The sequence below is a fragment of the Phycodurus eques genome, chromosome 7 (assembly GCF_024500275.1).
Source record: "Phycodurus eques isolate BA_2022a chromosome 7, UOR_Pequ_1.1, whole genome shotgun sequence".
Taxonomy (NCBI): domain Eukaryota; kingdom Metazoa; phylum Chordata; class Actinopteri; order Syngnathiformes; family Syngnathidae; genus Phycodurus; species Phycodurus eques.
The window spans coordinates 1,723,760-1,744,522 of NC_084531.1; the positions used below are offsets into that span (position 1 = coordinate 1,723,760).

A 20,763-nucleotide genomic window follows, 5' to 3' on the forward strand; every position below is an offset into this window, starting at 1 on the left:
AGAGAGAAAAAAAAAAAAACTGATAGTTCTCCATAGTGTCAACCTAGAGAGGGACTTGAGGCACAGCTGTGCATGATCAACATTACTCTTTGCACCATAACGAGAACCATTTGCCCAGTGTATCGGACAAAATGAAGATATTCGAAGAATTAAAATTAAAGGGAGAGAACATAAATGGACTCTTACGCCGGCGACATCTTGGTCTCCCTGGGGCAACCGACACACACTAGACCTCAACTCGTGCAATCATTTGAACGATTCAATCGACTATCAGGATATAAAATTAACAAAGGTAAAACTCAACCGGGCGGCACGGTGCCCAACTGGTTAGCACGTCTGCCTCACACTTCTGAGGACCCGGGTTAAAATCACTCCTCGCCTGTGTGGAGTTTACTTGTTCTGCCCGTGCCTGCGTGGTTTTTCTCCGGGTACTCCGGTCTCCTCCCACATCCCAAAAAAAAGCATGTACGGTAGGTTAATTGAAGACTCTAAATTGTCCGGAGGTGGGAATGTGAGTGCGAATGGTTATTTGGTTCATATGTGCCCTGCAAATGGCTGTCGACCAGTTCAGGGTGTACCCCGCCTCCTGCCCAAAGTCAGCTGGGAGAGGCTCCAGCACGCCCGCGATGAGGGTTGAATGTATATCAAGAAAGCAACTCCCTACTTTTTGAAGTATATCCCTTGGAACTGGTCAAACATAGACAAACAATTAGTCAACATCTTGTTGGTAGCCAGCAAGAAGGAAATGGCTAAGACAAGAAAGCCTGAGTCGCACAAAAAGGGTGGATGGGCATGACAATGGGCATTTACAAAATGGAGAAAATAAAAGTATGTCAATCAAATCATTGAACAATTTGTTTTTTGCTGGGGAAATTGAGTTAACTTTAAAACCATATTTTACCTTCACTAAGGAATAAATAAGATGGTAAGAGGAGATCTCTCCCTTGTTGTACTTAGTTCACCTCGACTCAATTTGATTTCTATTTCAAAGGAAATAAGTCAATGAACATGAATATCGCTGGCGTCGAGCAGAATCCTCATATCTGAAAAACAATACTTTTCAGGAGAGCAAAAAAAAAAACAGTTATTTTAACCATTAACATTGCAGCGTCAAAGAGAACAAGCCATTTTCAACACTTTGGATTGGTCCATAATTTGTAAAAATAACATACACGTGGGGACTGACCAATAGTATCGACTTCAGAAAAAATAAGAAATTGAGTAAATTTTGACATAGGACGTTTCGACGTGATGCCAGCAATGGGTATGTGTAAATATTGGTTTGTATTCATATGTTAGTAACAACATCATTTGTGTAGTTTATCTATTTACCGACAAATTTTTCCCTTAAAATGAAAGAGTGTATTTTTTTTGGCACATGCTGCATATGTAAGGTACTTAATGTACTTTGAAAGACAATCTAATAAAAAGTGAATTACAAAATGAAAAAAAAAAAATACACAGCAGGTAGGAAATGTTACTGTGCACAAAAAAAAAAAAAAAAATCATTCACTTACCTTAGCAGCATTGATCACTGTCGCTGTATAAGATTGTGCATTATCATCACAAGCTCCTCCTCGAGATTGGTGACATCTGATTAACTGCAAAATCAAAGGAAACATTGACTTTATTGGTTGATTTTATTTTTCCTGTTCCATCAGAAACCATTTTTTCAATTGTTTTATGAACAGAGGTAAAAATAAGTCTGTGACCAAATTTAAGTTTGAAATCTATGCGGTTTGGACGATTGAATGCAATAGCCTTTGAACACCAAAACCGTTCGCAAACAACAGGATTTGAAATTGTCAACGGTGTGACGTCGGTTCGCTGATTAATATTCAAGTACCTGCCCACTTCGTAGAGATTACCAACCCACTGATCTCAGGAAAAATGCCTGCGCGACAATGTGGCTGCGTCTTGTGCAAAACTTGAACTTTGTGTCACCTGCCAAACTCAGATCTGTTCAGGAATAAATGGCTTCAATTTATTTTTGAATTGTCCAGTGTTCGGGGCAATTTTGTTGTTGAAAGTGCATTTCCGAGTTTGAAGCGAGCAAGCCAAATGGCTGCAGCATCCGCCGCAAGCCATGTAACTACAGTATGTAAAAGAATACAACAAAACTATGTTTATCATGTTGAATGTAACGGCAGTCACTGTCGCCAAAATGTGTGCGACAGATTAACGCCGCGAGCCATTACGCTATAATGATTGAATAGGACCGACTTTCAAACAAATGACTTTGATTCAAAATATTCACTGCAGATCACAATGTCATCTGCAAACATCATGGTCCACGGGGATTCCAGTCTAACCTCATCTGTCAGCCTATCCATCACCACTGCAAAAAGGAAGGGGCTCAGGGTTGATCCCTGATGCAGTCCCACCGCCACCTTAAATTCATCTGTCACACCTACAGCACACCTCACCGCTGTCCTGCTGCCCTCGTACATGTCCTGTATTATTCTAACATACTTCTCTGCCACTCCAGACGTCCGCATGCAGTACCACAGTTCCTCTCTGGGTACTCTGTCATAGGGTTTCTCTAGATCTACAAAGACACAATGTAGCACCTTCTGACCTTTTCTGTACTTTTCCATCAACATCCTCAAGGCAAATAATGCATCTGTAGTACTCTTTCTAGGCATGAAACCATACTGTTGCTCGCAAATACTCACTTCTGTCCTGAGTCTAGCCTCCATAACATTTTCCCATAACTTCATTGTGTGGCTCATCAACTTTATTCCTCTATAGTTCCCACAGCTCTGCACATCATCCTTGTTCTTAAAAATGGGCACCAGTACACTTTTCCTCCATTCCTCAGGCAACTTCTCATGCACTAGAATTCTATTGGTCAAAAACTCCACAGCGACCTCTCCTAGATGCTTCCATACCTCCACAAGAATGTCACCAGGACCAACTACCTTTCCATTTTTCATCCTCTTTAATGCCCAACTTCACCCTTACTAATCATTGCCACTTCCTGGTCCACCACACTTGCCTCTTCAACTCTCCCTTCTTTCTCATTTTCCTCATTCATCAACTCCTCGAAGTATTCTTTCCATCTATCGAGCACACTACTGGCACCAGTCAACATATTTCCATCTCTATCCTTCATCACCCTAACCTGCTGCACATCCTTCCCATCTCTGTCCCTCTGTCTGGACAGCCTGTATAGATCCTTTTCTCCTTCTTTAGTGTCCAACCTGCCATACATGTCATCATATGCCTCTTGTTTGGCCTTTGCCCTGTGTCGCATCTCAATGTATTCCTTCCGCCTCTCCTTGGTCCTCTCAGTGTCCCACGTCTTCTTAGCTAACCTTTTTCCTTGTATGATTTCCTGTACTGTGAGGTTCCACCACCAAGTCTCCTTCTCTCCTTTCCTGCCAGAAGATACACCAAGTACTCTCCTGCCTGCCTCTCTGATCACCTTGGCTGCAGTGGTCCAGTCTTCTGGAAGCTCCTCCCGTCCACCGAAAGCCTGTCTCACCTCTTTTCTGCACAACACTTGTCCTGTCTCAGCTTCCGCCACATGGTTCTCTACTCTGCCTTTGTCTTCCTAATCTTCTTCCCCACCACCAGAATCATTTTACACACCACCATCCTATGCCGTCTACCCACACTCTCCCCAACCACTACCTTACAGTCTGTAACCTACTTCAGATTACATCGTCTGCACAAGATATAATCCACCTGCGTGCTTCTACCTCCACTCTTGTAGGTCACCCTATGTTCCTGCCTCTTCTGGAAAAAAAGTATTCACTTCAGCCATTTGCATCCTTGTTGCAAAGTCTACCACCATCTGTCCCTCCAAGTTCCTTTCCTGGATGCCGTACTTACCCATCACTTCTTCATCACCCCTTTTACCTTCACCAACATGTCCATTACAATCTGCAGCAATCTCTGTCTGGGATGCGCAGAACTACTTCGTCTAGCTCCTTCCAGAATTTCTCTTTCACCTCTAGGTCACATCCTACCTGTGGGGCATAGCCACTAATCACATTACACATAACACCCTCAATTTCAAGTTTCAGCCTCATCACCCTGACTCCATTTCTCTCCCCATCTACACCATGGTAAAATAATTTAAACCCTGCCCCTAAACTTCTAGCCTTACCGCCTTTCCACCTGGTCTCCTGGACACACAATGGACACACAATAGATCAACCTTTCTCATAATCATCCTGTCAACTCCCGAGATTTTACGGTCATAGTCCCAACATTCAAAGTCCCCACATTCAGTTCTAGGGTCTGTGCTTTCCTCTTCTCTTTCTGCCAAAGAAAGCGGGTTCTTTTCCACCTCTTCTTCTTCGACTTCGACCCACAGTAGCTGAATTTCCAACGGCGCCCCGCAGGTGGACGGCGCCGGTGGCGAACGTTGTTAACCCGGGCCACGACCGATCTGTTATGGAATTCTTTGGATGAACGCTCAAATTTGTTTGGCAAAGTTTTAAGCCGGAAGCCCTTCCTGACGCAACCCTCTGCATTTATCCGGGCTTGGGACCGGCCTACAGTTTCCATAGGGCTGCATTAAATATCTGATGTCCTATAAAGGTACAAAAATAAATAAATAAATAAAACACATCTGTGGTGTGGAACAGACAACACGTCTGGGACAGACAACACGTAATGCCCGGATCAGACTACAAGACAAATTTGTTCTTTCACGATGTCAGACTACTGAAATAAAATATTGTATTCCGATGTATGTACACCACATCCCGTTTTTTACGATCATTGGGCTTTGTCTTGTCAACCCAAATGCAACCGGATACATGTGTTACCGTGGCGACCACAACAAGAGTGGATCGCGCCGACTGTAATATGAGGACAAAAAGGGGGGAAACGTGTGTTGGTGGTCACCGTTGCTCAGGACAGGAGAGGACGTTCGTTTAAGGCTTGCTTGAGGTATGTTCCCGTACTTTGAATATGATACCGCTCGCAAGCAGGCAACAAAACGTTATGTAGCCTAGCAAGCTAGCGGTAGCACGGACGGTTGTACGTAAACATGCCGCCGTTCTGTTGAATCATGCTCTAAAGTTTCGGTGTGGGTGAAGTAATTTAATTAAAAATAAAGTAATTTAATTACGGTACTTTAGCACTGATTATTTCTGTCATGTAATGTTGGTTTGACCTGACTGATTAGAATACACGATCTAACGAAAGCAGTGATTTCCAACCTTCATGTAGCCAAGGAACATATTCTACAATTGAAAAATCTCACGGCACAACAACAAACAAAAATGTCACAAAAAGTGGATACATTAATTACTGTATTTACTTCCTGCCATCTAATCGAAGACCATTAATTTGTTTGTCACTATGCCTCACTGGCATAAATAGAGGAACAAAGATACATTTATTGTAAATATAATTTTTTGAGCCCCACCTTGAGCCGTCACCTTATCGTGGTGGAGGGGTTTGTTTGTCCCAATGACCCTAGGAGCTAAGTTGTCTGGGGTTTTATGCCCCTGGCAGGGTCACCCATGACAAACAGATCCTAGGCGAGGGACCAGACAAAGCTCAAAGACCCCTTCTGATGACGACAAAAAACGGACTCAGGTTTCCCTTGCCCGGACGCAGGTGAACGGGGCCCCCCTATGGAGTCAGCCCAGGAGGTGGGGCTCGAAGGCGAGCGCCTGGTGGCCGGGCCTGCACCCATGGGGTCCGGCCGGGCACAGCCCGAAAGGGTAACGTGGGTACCCCTTCCCATGGGCTCACCACCTGTGGGAGGGGCCATAGGGGTCGGGTGCAGTGTGAGTTGGGCGGTGGCCGAAGGCGGGGACCTTGGCGATCCGATCCCCGGCTACAGAAGCTGGCTCTATGGACGTGGAATGTCACCTCTCTGGCAGGGAAGGAGCCCGAGCTGGTGTGTGAGGTCGAGAAGTTCCGACTATGTATAGTCGAACTCGCCTCCACGCACAGCTTGGGCTCTGGTAGCAGTCCTCTCGAGAGGGGTTGGACTCTCTTTCACTCTGGAGTTGCCCACGGTGAGAGGCATCGATCAGGTGTGGGTATATTTATTGCTCCCCGGCACCAAACAGCAGTTCAGAGTACCCACCCTTTTTGGAGTCCTTGGAGGGGGTGCTGGAGAGCGCTCCCGCTGGGGACTCCATCGTTCTGCCGGGGGATTTCAATGTTTACGTGGGCAATGACAGTGAGACCTGGAAGGGCGTGATTGGGAGGAACGGCCCCACCGATCAGAACCCGAGCAGTGTTCTGTTATTGGACTTCTGTGGTCATCACGGATTGTCCATAACGAACACCATGTTCAAGCATAAGGGTGTCCACACGTGCACTTGGCACCAGGACACCCTAGGTCGCAGTTCAATGATCGACTTTGCGGTCGTGTCATCGAACTTGCGGCCGCATGGGTGAAGAGAGGGGCGGAGCTGTGTGTTACTGTTAAAATTTCTATTGCCAAAATGTACATGTTTATTTATTTTTTGGGGGGGAAATTCAAAATCAAACATATTGTAAAGCATTCACTGTACCTATAATTTTTGTTAAAATTACTTTTGGTAATGCCGTTAACATTATGGTACTGCCAATAATCGGGATCATTTTGGTCATGTGTGTCTACGTGTCAGATTACCTTGTTTTCAGCATAAGCTAACCAGCGACTTCCCAGCGCTATTGGATTGAGATATGGCCCAGGACAGGGATAACAACCTGAAAAACCCAAAGCCAATTGCATAAATATCTTTTACAGGTACCATCAATTATAACATACACATTTTGGTATACTGTATAACGCTTATAGGGAAAAAAAAAACTGCAAATCAAATCAAGAGAGAGAGACAATAAGAGTTCAACACGGTTAATAGTAAAAGATAAACAGAATAAAGCACTGAAGCCCTGTTTCCACCAGGTGGTAGAATACTGTATTGGTACATTATGTATTTTATCGCATTTCCATTGTAAATGGTCCAAAAATATAAAAGTGTTCCCATATCTATTTTTGTCTTGCAACACTTCATGGACCATGACGCAATAAACAATATATTATAGAATTTGACATAATGCCAGCAATGTGAACCAAACTCTGACACCAGTCACACGCAGACTGAAAAGCTCATAAAAGGGGGTCTTGTACCCCATACACCAGATCCACCCCCTACGAGATCCCCCGGGGGACACAGTCGAACGTCTTTTCCAAGATCACAAAGCACATATGGACTGGTTGGGCATACCCCCATGAACCCTGCAGGACCCCACTGAGAGTGCAAGGATGGTCCGCTATTCCACGGCCAAAACGAAAACCAGACTGCTCCTCTCGAATCTTCCCAACTGAACGTCCTCTCCAGAACCCATGAAGAGACCTTACCAAGGAAGTTGAGGAGTGTGATCCCCCTGTACTTGGAACACACCCTTTACGGAGGATGCGGAGATGAGCAGAAACACACAAAAATAATGCCATAATTGGCACGGCAGGATTTCGAGAGTTTAAAGTGCAACCAAACAGGAGAAAAAAAATGTCTTGTAAATTTGACACTTCACGGAGGAGAATATTGTTAACAAGCCTGAATGAATGACTCAAACAAATGAATGAATGAATTAAAGAATTGCAAACTACATGAAATCAGGCTTCAAAATGGTCAACAATTGAGGAATTATTTAAGCTTGCAGACGCTGTGGGCGTGTCACTGAGAGCTCTGAAAATCCTGCTTCTACTATCAAGCAAATACACGTATCGCCTTCCTTTTCTCACGGCTCCGTTCCAGCGACCGAGATATCACACGCTTTCACGGGCTGCAAAGAAGCAGCCTCATAATGACCGTAAACCATGAAATTCAGTGGACAACGTGCTTCTGTGGCCACAGAATAGTGCTCCATAAGTGTCCAAATCCACGCAACGATCTCCGGTCCTCTTGGATGAATTTTTCCCCTCCGGGAAGGCGGGAGGGAGGCTGTGAGGCTAACGTCACTAACACTGTTGTGCTGGACCTCTAGTAGCTTCTCTAACTGCTGACAATGGGCCGCAGAGCGGCGGATCTCGTCCCTTTTACTGCTGCCTAGCAACACAATGTGTATGGTTTCTCGACACCAAGCCACGTTGCCCAAATAACACAAAACACATTCGACTCCATGTATTTTTTGTGGGAAGTTTCATGGCCAATTGCAAGCTATACTGGTAGAACTGGGTGATGTTATTTATGAGCAAGGAAGTGCAATTCCCCCAAATGGCCACTCCATGGAATAAGGGCGCTTGATTTTTATAAAGTGGGGTATACGCCTCAGCCCTGTGACATCACGGTGCTAGTTTTTAGCCCACCCACAAAATCAGGAAATTTTAGATGGTGAAAAAGAGTTTTAAGCCATTTCTCAACAATTCAGTACCACATTGTTCTGTCTTGACAAATGTTTTCAGCAAAAATGAGTTTAGTTGCACTTCAAGCTCATTTGTGAGCTCCAGTTCCATGAAGAGCGCTTCGAGGTTTGTATTCCTGGCTGTGCAGGAGCAGTTTGAAAGCCTCCTGAAGAGATTTTTTTCCATTGTCCCGAAGCTTGGGACACTGGGACACCGCATTTACTGTATTATGACTTCCTTCATATTCCCCATGCCGTTTACGGTACAAGTCTGCCAAAATAGCACTCAGAAATCACTCTGCCAACCCTTCTCCAATTGGAGGCGCTTACTGATGTCACCACGGCACCGTTCTTGAATAAAACATTTTTAAATCGAGAGCGTGTTGCTCTCATGGGAAACGCCCTCTTGCCACATCACACGACAACACCACACAGCATTCTGTGGTCCCGCCTCCACAGCACATACACAATAAATGGGTTCGTTGACGGTGCACTGCACATCGCCAAGTGTGAAAAGGCCTTCAGTGTGACGCGCAAAGTGGTTATTTGCCGCAACGTGCCTTGAGCTAAAATATATTCAACTCGAGAGTGACATCGCTGTGATGCTGTGACATCCAATAGGAGAGGAGTTGGCGGAGTGATTTCAGAGTGAGAACGGCAATAGCCCAAACAGGACCAAAAGCCTTCCTGATACTTCCTAGTAGGCTGCTTCGAAATATGGACCGTCTTTGCTCAAGAATATTAAACTGGCAGTCATTTCCAATAATATCAATCCATTTTGGAGCAAGTGGTAAATAACTAATTGCCTTTGGAACGCCCCCTTTTCATGTCTTGGTGTGACGTCAGTGGCAGAAGTGGACACCAAATTCACTGCATAGCTGGTGTGGAAAAAGGAATGTACGATACTATGTGGCAGTATTTAGTTATATTTTATATATTGTCGCAGTCGGGTGGAATCATGGTCCCCGGGCGCTTCAGCTGCCTCCTGCTCCAGTGTGTTCCACTAACGTGTATGTGTTCACTGTGATGGGTTAGATGCAGAGAACAAATTTTGTGTGCATGCATGTTCATGACAATAAAAGGCGATTCTTCTTCTTCTTCTATATTATAACGTAACAGTATTTCCTCGTATTTTATATATCGCAGCTGAAAGCGTGTTCCTTTTTCCCGAGTGACCGTCTTTGGAGAGGAACCGCTTAGCATACATGAAATAAAAAAATATTGGGCCAATATTTCCAGAGATGGAAGAGGGCAAAAAAAGAGACACTCTCATAAACTTTAGGGACGCAGTTTTGGAACATTAAGCCGCGTACATTTTTTGGCCAGGAGACCCTTGTCCTCTGACGTTATGACAGCCAGCTAAAGGTCGATTTTTTTTTTTTTAAACAACAAACCTTCCAACATGTTTCACTGTCACTATTTTCGCTCTTTACTGTCTCAAACAAATATCCAGAATTTAAATATGTCGATGAGATTAAAGTGACATCTGGCATAAATGTAGCGCAGCATTTCAGAAAAAGAACAAAATACCAACAGTAAAACGTGTCAGTAGTGTGATGGTCTTGGGCCTAGACAAATTACTGTGATTGATTTAACAGAAAATCCCGAAGCAGAATGTTCAGCCATCAGTTTGTGACCTCAGGCTGAAGCGAACTTGGGTTCTGCAGCAGGATAACGATCCAAAACACACCATCAACTCAAATTCTGAATGGCTTAAAAAAAAAAAAGGCGTGGTTTTGGAGTGGGCTAGTCAAATTCCACACTTCAATCCCACTGAATCAGAATCAGAATCATCTTTATTTGCCAAGTATGTCCAAAACACACAAGGAATTTGTCTCCGGTAGTTGGAGCCGCTCTAGTACAACAGACAGTCAATTTACAGAACACTTTGGAGACAAAGACATTGACAAAAAACAATTGTGCAAAAAGATGCAGAGTCCTCTAGCACTTAGAGCAGTTCAAATGACTAATATTGCGATAGTCCGGTGCAATGACCATTGTGCAAAGGGCGCTGAGACTTCAAGGAGTGTATGCGGTTTAAAGTGACGAGTAGTGCGATCATCTGGGACAATGTTGGTTGTGCAAATGTTGCAGATAATCCGCAATCAGTGTGCAAATGGAGCAGATGCTACTCTGGCATGAGTGGCCAGTATATGCAAATAGTGCAGCATGGCGAGACAACTACAGTGAGTGCACGAGTAATACATAATTGGCCCCACAGAAGCGTGGAAGTCCTCAATGGTGGGTAGGGGGGTACCGACAATCCTTTCAGCAGTTTTGATTGTCCGTTGCAGTTAGAGTTTTTCCTTTTTTGTAGCAGCACCAAAACGAAGAACACAGGACTGATTCGATGACCGCTGTGTAGAACTGTCTCAGCAGCTCCGGTGGCAGGCCGTGCTTTCTCAGAAGCCACAGAAAGTACATCCTCTGCTGGGCCTTTTTGAGGACGGAGTTGATGTTGGTCGCCCACTTCAGGTCCTGAGAGATTGTAATTCCCAGGAACTTGAAGGTCTCGACGGTTGATACAAGGCAGCTGGACAACGTGAGGGGCAGCTGTGGCGAAGGATGCCTCCTGAAGTCTGCGATCATCTCTACAGTCTTGAGCGTGTTCAGCTCCAGGTTGTGTCGGCCGCACCACAGCTCCAGCCGCTCCGCTTCCTGTCGATATGCAGACTCGTCACCGTCCTCGATGAGGCCGATGACAGTGGTGTCATCTGCAAACTTCAGGAGTTTGACAGTCGGGTTCGCTGAGGTGCAGTCGTTCGTGTAGAGAGAGAAGAGCAGCGGAGAGAGGACACAACCTTGGGGCGCCCCAGTGCTGATGCTGCGTGTGGATGAGGTGGCCTCCCCCAGCCTGACCTGCTGTGTCCTGCCCGTCAGAAAGCTGTAAATCCACTGGCAGATGGCAGGTGAGACGCTGAGCTGGAGAAGCTTGGTTGAAAGGAGTTCAGGGAGGATGGTGTTGAACGCTGAGCTGAAGTCCACGAACAGGATCCTCGCGTAGGTCCCTGCACTGTCGAGGTGTTCTAGGATGAAGTGCAGTCCCATGTTGACTGCATCATCCGCAGACCTGTTCGCTTGGTAGCCAAACTGCAGGGGGTCCAGCAGGGGACCTGTGACACTCTTGAGGTGGTCCAGCACGAGACGTTCAAAGGACTTCATGACCACAGATGTCAAAGCGACAGGTCTGTAGTCATTCAGACCAGAGATTGCAGGTTTCTTGGGGACTGGAATGATGGTGGAGCGTTTGAAACAGGATGGAACTTCGCACATTTCCAAAGATCTGTTGAAGATCTGAGTGATGACTGAAGCGAGCTGGTCCGCGCAGACTTTGAGGCAGGATGGGGACACATGGTCCGGGCCTGCCGCTTTGTTAATCTTCTGTTGTTTGAAGATGCGTCTCACATCCTGTTCATGGATGATTAACGCAGAAGTCAGAGGTGTGGTTGTGGTCGCAGGTGCGGCTGGATGGGTATGTGGTGTGAATCTGTCCTTTTCAAATCTGCAGTAGAAGGTATTCAAGTCGTTGGCTCGTGTGCTATTGTTCTCAGCTTGGGGGGATCGTCGCTTGTAATTAGTCATCGATTGGAATGCACGCCAGACTGATTTAGAGTCGTTTGCGCTAAACTGTTTTTCCAACTTTGCTGCATAGATCCTCTTTGCAATGTTAATTTCTTTAGTCAGCTGGTTTCTAGCTCAATTATACAGGGCCCTGTCCCCGCTCTGATATGTGTCCTCCTTAGCTTGGCGGAGCTGCTTAAGTTTAGCAGTGAACCACGGCTTGTTGTTGTTGAATGTGCGAAATGATTTTGTTGGTACACAAACCTCTTCACAGAAACTGATATAGGATGTGACAATGTCCGTATATTCATCCAGGCTGCCAGCTGAATTTTCAAAGACACTCCAGTCTGTGCAGTCAAAACAGCTTTGAAGTTCCATCTTGGCTTCATTGGTCCACTTTTTGACTGTTTTCACTGTAGGCTTCGCACATTTAAGTTCTTGCCTGTACGTCGGTATTAAGTGAATTAAGCAGTGATCAGACGAGCCCAGGGCTGAACGAGGTATAGCACGGTATGCGTTTTTTTACCGTAGTGTAGCAGTGGTCTAAAGTATTATTTTCCCTGGTCGGACAGTCGATGTGCTGCTTGTATTTAGGGAGTTCGTGGTTGAGTTTAGCTTTGTTAAAGTCCCCGAGAATAATGAGGGGTGAGTCCGGGTGTTTTTTTTCCAATTTCGTTGACTTGTTCGGCGAGCGTTAGCAATGCGGCGTTCGTGTTAGCTTGAGGCGTAATATAGACTCCAGCCAGTATGAACGATGCAAACTCACGTGGCGAGTAGAATGGTTTACAGTTTAAGAATAGCGACTCCAAATGCGGGCTGCAGTGTGTGCTGAGCACCGTGACGTCCGTACACCATTTTTCGTTGATATGGAGGCATATCCCGCCGCCCTTTGTTTTCCCCGATGATTCCATGTCGCGGTCCGCTCGATGAATGTTGAAGCCGGGAAGCACGACGGCGCCATCGGGTACAGCGTCGCAAAGCCAGGTCTCCGTGAAGCACATGGCCGCGGAACGTCCGAAGTCTTTACTGGTCTTTAACAGAAGATGAAGCTCGTCCATTTTGTTGGGTAGGGAGCGTACATTCGCGAGGTGGATCGACGGGAACGCCAATCTGTGTCCTCTCTTGCGGAGTTTCACCTGAATGCCGGCTCGCTTCCCTCTGTGGCGCCGCTTCCGTCTCCATGCGCCGAAAACCGCAGACGCCGCTCCGGTGAGTAACTCGGGGGGGAAAAAACTGAGCGGATATTCTAAAGTTGGTGACAGAAAGTCCGGAGTAGCCTCCTTGATGGTTAGCAGGTCTCCCCTTGTGTAAGTGAGTCGTGTAAGGTCTCCAAAGACGGACGAAAAACACAAAGGCAATACTAGAGAGCGTGTTACCGTGGCGACCACACTGGTAGGCGCCATCTTGGATATGTATGCAGTGGCATGACCTTAAAAAGGCCATTCATGTTCGAAAACCCTAAACAGTGGGTCAAGTATTTTGACCCACTAAACAGTGGGTCAAAATATCTCCACAGACATGTGAAAGACTCATTGCATGTTATAGAAAATGCTTGATTTCCGCTGTTGCTTTTACTTTGAATAGTTTTTGTTTTTCCTTAATAAATGAAATCACCATTTAAAGACCCCATTTTAAGTTCAATTGGGTTATATTTCTTATATTTAAATTTTTGGGTTGATGATCTTAAAGTGGGGAAACTATGCAAAAAATATAAGAACTTACAAACGAGGGAAATACATTTTCACGACACCGTAGGTCCTTTAAGAGCTTTTTAACCAACTCGGCAACTACAAACAGCAGTAAGAGGAGAGCCCAACTCGAAGTCCCCTGAATCTGCTTCTTCACAAGACGAGGTCTTGGTGGAATTGAGGTCTTCGAAATATTCTCCCATCGACTCGCAACATCCCACGTTGAGGTCAGCAGAGCGCCATTTCCACCGTACACAGTCTTGATGGTGCACTGCTTCCCCCTCCTGAGACAATGAATGGTGGACCAGAAGTTCCTTGTAACCGTCCGGAAGTCGTTTTCAATGGCCACAACGAACTCCTTCAAAGCCCAAGTTTGCCTATCAGCTGCCTCTGGAGTCCCACAGGCCAAAAAGGCCCAAAATGACTCCTCCTTCAGATTGACAGAATCCCTCACCACCTGTGTCCACCAACGGCTTTGGAGATTGCTGCTCCAACAGCCACTCACCTCCGCCACGGCTCCAGTCAGCTGCCTTAACAATGGATGCGCAGAGCATTGCCCACTCAGACCCATTCTGTTCATAACCTTTAAGGACTGATTTTCTAGGTGCAGTCGAGGTGTTGAGGGTGTCCGGTTTAAGTGACCTCAGTATTACCTTTCTCCCCACAGCATAACTAACGCATGATTGATTTAGAACTGAGGAGCAAATGTCTCTTTCTATATTTTAGCCTTTGCATTTGGGAGGAAGACTTGAAAAAAAAATATTGCAATTTTCTGTCAATGATAATGTCATGAGACAGCGATTTATGCAAGAATTGAAATATTGGGGGAAAGACAACTACAACAATGAAGAGTGCACATTTAAGTGCACTCTCATCTGAGTTATTTTAAAGTTAGTTTCATTCATTTAATTAGAACATTTTTATCATTATTTCATAAAGCCCCTCGAACCATTGAAGTCTGTACGGTTCCCAGTATAGACCTTCAGTGTTCTATGCAAAACTAATGACCATTTACCTGGTCTACTAAAGTCAAAGATTGATAACAGTGAAGTTTCCTTGCATTAAAGATATGATTTGGTGTGTTAATTACAACTTAACAAATTGTGCAAATTGTATTACATAATTAGTAAGCTACATCATTAATAAATTCAAAGTTATTTGTTAGATATATTTTAGTAGTTATCATTTATTTGCTTAGCTTGCATTAGTATTTTGCATTAGTAGCTTGCATTAGTATTTTGCATTACTAGCTTGCATTAGTATTATGGACAATATTTAGATAGAAAGATGTCTCGCCTTCAAGAAGATGACTCAGCAACATTTGATGGAAGGGCGCCTTGACCAAGGACGTGATCGGATGTGGTCGGGGACGGGACAGGTGTCGTCTGGTCCTATGTTTTGTGTTGTGTCTTAATGCTTAGAACATTATGTCTTGTAGAACCCTCCTATTTTCAAATAAATGTAGGAGCGACGGGGGAGATTGTTTAGAGCGTGTTGAGAGGCTGTAACCTGAACAATCTCCCATGCTCCCTCCTCATGAGTAAAATGACCAACGTCTTCATTCCTTTTGTGTTTATTCATTATAATGTTTGGTGAGATAAATCCAACATTATTTCAAACATAACCCAAAATATGACAAATAGCAGGTTCAGAGCTGCACATACCACAGGATGGATTTAACATTGCCAAACACCATTGTGAGAAGGAGGACCCGTTAATGAATGATTAATAATAACTATTGAGCATGTTTCGTTTCCTGTTGGCCAGACATTCATAGAGAAGACAGGCAGACAGGAGGAGACACATTAAAAGTTGCCAGTAAGGTTCAGTTTACTCCAGTCAATGACTTAAGTGGTCTGCAACAGCATTTTAAATACTGTCTGGTTATCTTCCTTTCTGAACTTGAACTGTGCATCTGATGTGACAGGAAATCCAAGGAAGATGCTGTTGAATAAAATGTTCCCCTCACTTCGGCTTCAAATTATGTTTGGATAAAAGAAGCTTGATGTGAGTGTTACGGCCCATGGTATTTTTCCTGTCCAAATCTCTGTGTGTTGGTCCCCATCTAGAATTGGCTACTACCTCTGGCTGGTCCAGTACAGTTGATGGCCTTCTTCTCTGAGCATCCAATCAAAGGAACCCTTTCCATCAATCCGCTACACCCATTATGCACTTCAGGTTTTTAAAAAGGACTCTTTTGCCTTTTGTCAACATTATTTAATGTGAGCAGTCAGTCGCTGCAACACTGCAAGCAACAAATGTAGCTGTGCTAGACATCTGAACTGTCTTTGTGTGACAGACAGTACTTGGATGAGTATTGAACTATGTACTGTAAACACTGAGAACAATAAACAGACCCTTTTCCAAAAAAAAAAAATTGAATATCAGGAGAATGAATATCATCAGACCAACTCCGTTTTTGAATGGCCCAGCCAAAGCCCTTACTTAAACCCAATTAAGTAACTCTGGAGAGACCTGGAAATGGCTGTCCACCGAGGTTAACTATCCAACCTGACAGAACTGGAGAGGATCCACAAGGAGGAATGGCAAATGATCCCCGAATCCAGGTGTGAAAATCTTGTTGGATCATTCCCAAAAAGACTCATGGCTGTATTAGCTCAAAAAGGTCCTTCACCTCAATACTGAGCAAAGGGTCTGCTTATGACTGTGTGATATTTCAATTGTCTTTTTTAACAAATCTGCAAAAATGTCAACAATTCTGTTTTTTCCTGTCAATATGGGGTGTTGTGTGTACGTTAATGAGGAGAAAAATCAACAATGATTTCAGCAAATGGCAACTTTTAAGGGGGTTTTTCTGTGCCCACTATATATGCTTGGACACAGCAGTCTGTGAACAGCCAGCCTTCTTAGCTATGAACCTTTGTGGCTTCCCCATCCTATGGAGGGTATCAATGATGGTCTTCTGGCCAGTTGTCAAATCTGCAGTCTTCCCCATATTGAACCCAACTCAGACAATTGAACCAAACGGAAGCAATTTAATGACACCTGGGGAAACCGGTGCAGGTGCTTTGAGTTTAGTAGATGGTTAGTGTGTGACACTCAAGTTTAAAACATTTATGGCTTGCAGAATTTGGGCTGATTTCTTCACAGTATTCAAATGTTTTGAATTCCTGATTTTGTGGGTTTTATGAGCTTTTTCCGAGTGGTGTTATTTGGGCTAACATGTCGCTGCCGTCTGGCCCGACGCGTGTTGTGTTGCAAGGCAGCTGCAAATCACACATGATCCGCCAAGCCGCGGCCCCAGGCCAGCTCCCTTAAAGCTCATATGAATGCTGTTTTTTTGGCAGTTATTTTTGGTGGTAAATGAGACAAGGTGACTGCATATCAACTTGTCCATGCCTTTGAATTCAACAAGTAGGATGTGCCTTGATCAAAGGGGATCTCGACAGTTGGAGAAAAACTTTTGGCTGTAGCATTCAACTGTGACTCTCCAGTTCCAAAGCCAAAGTCCTGACAGATGAGCTCCTGCTGCCCTACATTGTGTTATCTTTATCCTCTGGGGGATATTGCTTATGTCACATCAGTTGTTTTAGGGTCTTCTTTTCAGCTCTTACAATACGTATGTGTAAAGATTGTCCAGAAGGTCAGAATGTAATCCTTTAACTTTTAATTAAACATACCTGTAGTTAATACGTAATTTTGCTAAAATTCTACATCAACATCTGAAAGTTGTTGTATTTTTGTTTTTGTTTTTAAGATTAAACAATAAAGTTCCTTACTTGTCACAAAAAACTTCTTGGTTAAGGTGCAGCTGTCAAATGCTGCAATCTTCTCTTGGAGGCTGATGGCAAGAATACTGTAAAAGAAAGTTTATTAATAGGTGCAAACCAAGTTCATAACGTGTAAAAAAAAAATGTCAACTAATTCTACATACTGCTCATTACAGTGAAGATCATAAATCTGGGTCTTGAACTGAATTGATTTAACTAGTTCCCCTGTCCTGAGTGAATACAGGTCAGCACAACAGTAAGGGGGGCTTGTTCTGAAAATACAGAGGAAAAAGCAGTTGGTTTGACTCTGAACATCAAATACAGTCAATTATTATGGATTATAGAAGAATATGTTGATAGTCGAAAGAAACAATGCACAGTGACCTTTACTCTCAAAACATCAAATATAAGTGTCTTTTCTTACAACCCCAATTCCAATGAAGTTGGGACCTTGTGTTAAACATCAATAAAAACAGAATACAATGATTTGCAAATCGTGTTCAACCTATATTTAATTGAATACACTACAAAGACAATATATTTAATTTTCAAACTGATAAACTTAATTGTTTATCAAATAAACAGCAAATAATCATTAACTTGGAATTTTATGGCTGCAACACATTCCAAAAAAGCTGGGACAGGGTCATGTTTACCACTGTTACATCACATTTCTTTGAACAACATTCAATAAACGTTTGGGAACTGAGGACACCAATTGTTGAAGCTTTGTAGGTGGAATTCTTTCCCATTCTTTCCTGATGTACAGCTTCGGCTGTTCAACAGTCCGGGTCTCCGTTGTCGTATTTTACGCTTCATAATGCGCCAGACATTTTCAATGGGAGACAGGTCAGGACTGCAGGCAAGCCAGTCTAGTACCCGCACTCTTTTACTACGAAGCCACGGTGTTGTAACACGTGCAAATGTGCTTTGGTATTGTCTTGCTGAAATAAGCAGGGGCGTCCATGAAAAAGACGTTGCTTGGATGGCAGCATATGTTTCTCCAAAACCTGTATGTATCTTTCAGCATTAATGGTGCCTTCACAGATGTGTAAGTTACCCAAGCCATTGGCACTAACACAGCCCCAAACCATCACAGATGCTGGCTTTAGAACTTTGCGTCCATAACAGTCCGGATGGTTCTTTTCCTCTTTGGGCCGGAGGACACGACGTCCACAATTTCCCAAAAACAATTTGAAATGTGGACTCATCGGACCACAGAGCACTTTACTATCTTAGATGAGCTCGGGTCCAGAGAAGCCGGCGGCGTTTCTGGGTGTTGTTGATAAATGGCTTTTGCTTTGCATAGTAGAGTTTCAAGTTGCACTTACGGATGTAGTGCCGAACTGTATTCACTGACATTGGTTTTCTGAAGTGCTCCTGAGCCCATGTGATGATATCCTTTACACATTGAAGTCGGTTTTTGATGCAGTGCCGGGATCGAAGGTCACGGGCATTCAATGTTGGTTTTCGGCCTTGCCGCTTACATGCAGTGATTTCTCCAGATTCTCTGAATCTTTTGATGATATTATGGACCGTAGATGATGAAATCCCTAAATTCCTTGCAATTGTACGTTGAGGAACATTGTCCTTAAACTGTTCGACTATTTTCTCACGCACTTGTTCACAAAGGGGTGAACCTCGCCCCATCCTTGCTTGTGAACGATTGAGCAATTCAGGGAAGCTCCTTTTCTACCCAATCATGGCACCCACCTGTTCCCAATGAGCCTGTTCACCTGTAGGATGTTCCAAACAAGTGTTGGATGAGCATTCCTCAACTTTCTCAGTCTTTTTTGCCACCTGTCCCAGCTTTTTTGGAACGTGTTGAAGCCATAAAATTCTAATTTAATGATTATTTGCTCAAAACAATCAAGTTTATCAGTTTGAACATTAAATATCTTGTCTTTGTAGTGTATTCAATGAAAGATAGGTTGAACATGATTTGTAAATCCTTGTATTCTGTTTTTATTTAGATTTAATACAACGTCCCAACTTCATTGGAATTGGGGTTGTACATTAAACAGTGGACAAAAAAAGTCTACACACCCCTGTTCAAATGCCATCCATCCATCCATCCATTTTCTCAGCCGCTTCTCCTCACGCGGGTCGCGGGCGTGCTGGAGCCTATCCCAGCTGTCATCGGGCAGGAGGCGGGGTACACCCTGAACTGGTTGCCAGCCAATCGCAGGGCACATACAAACAAACAACCATTCGCACTCACAGTCACCCCTACGGGCAATTTTAGAGTCTCCAATTAATGCATGTTTTTGGGATGTGGGAGGAAACCGGAGTGCCCGGAGAAAACCCACGCAGGCACGGGGAGAACATGCAAACTCCACACAGGCGGGGCCGGGGATTGTACCCGGGTCCTCAGAACTGTGAGGCTGACGCTCTAACCAGTCGTCCACCGTGCCGCCTCAAATCCCAGGTTTTTGTGTTAAAAAAATTCGACCAAGATAAATAATTTCAAAACTTTTCCCACCATTAATGTGACTTATAACACGTACAATGCATTTTTGAATTTTGTTTTTTATCTTTTCGAGAGGGGAAGTTAATGTGGTTGCACATCCTCCTGTAAGTGGGATATTGCTGTGTTCAGAATTAAGCACTCACATTTAAATTCATGTTTAATGGGAGTCAGCACACACCTGACACCATTTAAAGTGCGCCAGATTAACCCCGTATGAAGTCCGTTTGTTCTAGTAGCCTTTTCCTGTAAATGTAAATTGAGGTTGTACACTGTTACAAAAACCTGGGCATATGACGACACCCTAAATCTGAATGAAGCGAAAACAGGGTTTTTATTTTCAAAAGAAGTTGTGTTTTTCTTTTGATGTAAAGAAGCGGCTTGCTGCTGCAAATTTTTGACCCGTTTTAGATTATGGTGATTTGCTGTACATGTATGCCTCTGCACAGTGTGTCTATCTGGTTATTACTGTCTACCGTTCATCTTTGAGGTTCATTCCAAATTGTAACGCTGTGTCTTACCGCTGCAATTTGTACTCTCAGGTTGGATGGCCTGCGTTGACCCGCAGGCTCACTCACTGGTACACCTTTCATTGAAATGCAATTCTGGGTCTGCTTCCTCCGTGTGTTTTTATCAGCAAAGAAATACGGACCTCTTTATGCTCTCTGTTCCAAAAGCTCGGACAGAAATTGGGAGAAGGGCTTTTGGGTACTCTGCACTCTCAGCCTGGAATCTGTTGCAGAATGACTTAAAGATCAAGGAACTGGTGTCCTTAAATGTCTTTGTAGCTATAAAGAAAGAAATAGAGGCAATTTCTATAGCATGTGAATGTTTTAGCTCAGCTGCTTGAACAATTGTTTCATAGGTTTTACACAAAGATGGTTAAATCCAAAATGTTGGCAATATAAATTGTATTTTCTCTTTCCTTGAATTCCGAAATTGTAATACTTTAAAATCACTAAATGTCCATAAAAATCCATAAAAGTATAAGACTTTAGCACACACCTTT

General features: G+C 44.0%; 1 protein-coding gene across 11 annotated transcripts in view; it reads right to left on the minus strand.

Moving 5' to 3' along the window:
• The window catches only part of bcas3 (BCAS3 microtubule associated cell migration factor), a 324,466-nt gene that overhangs the window by 271,603 nt on the left and 32,100 nt on the right, over nucleotides 1-20,763 (minus strand). For 10 of the 11 annotated variants that reach the window (XM_061680864.1, XM_061680865.1, XM_061680857.1 and 7 more), the window contains 4 exons: nucleotides 17,452-17,559; nucleotides 17,297-17,373; nucleotides 6,593-6,669; nucleotides 1,518-1,601 (listed from right to left, as the gene is read on the minus strand). In XM_061680864.1, the coding sequence (XP_061536848.1) occupies nucleotides 1,518-1,601; nucleotides 6,593-6,669; nucleotides 17,297-17,373; nucleotides 17,452-17,559 (346 nt within the window). Of the gene's footprint in view, nucleotides 1-1,517; nucleotides 1,602-6,592; nucleotides 6,670-17,296; nucleotides 17,374-17,451; nucleotides 17,560-19,333; nucleotides 19,417-20,763 lie in introns of those variants that run through there. The other variant, XM_061680866.1, reaches the window with a different exon arrangement.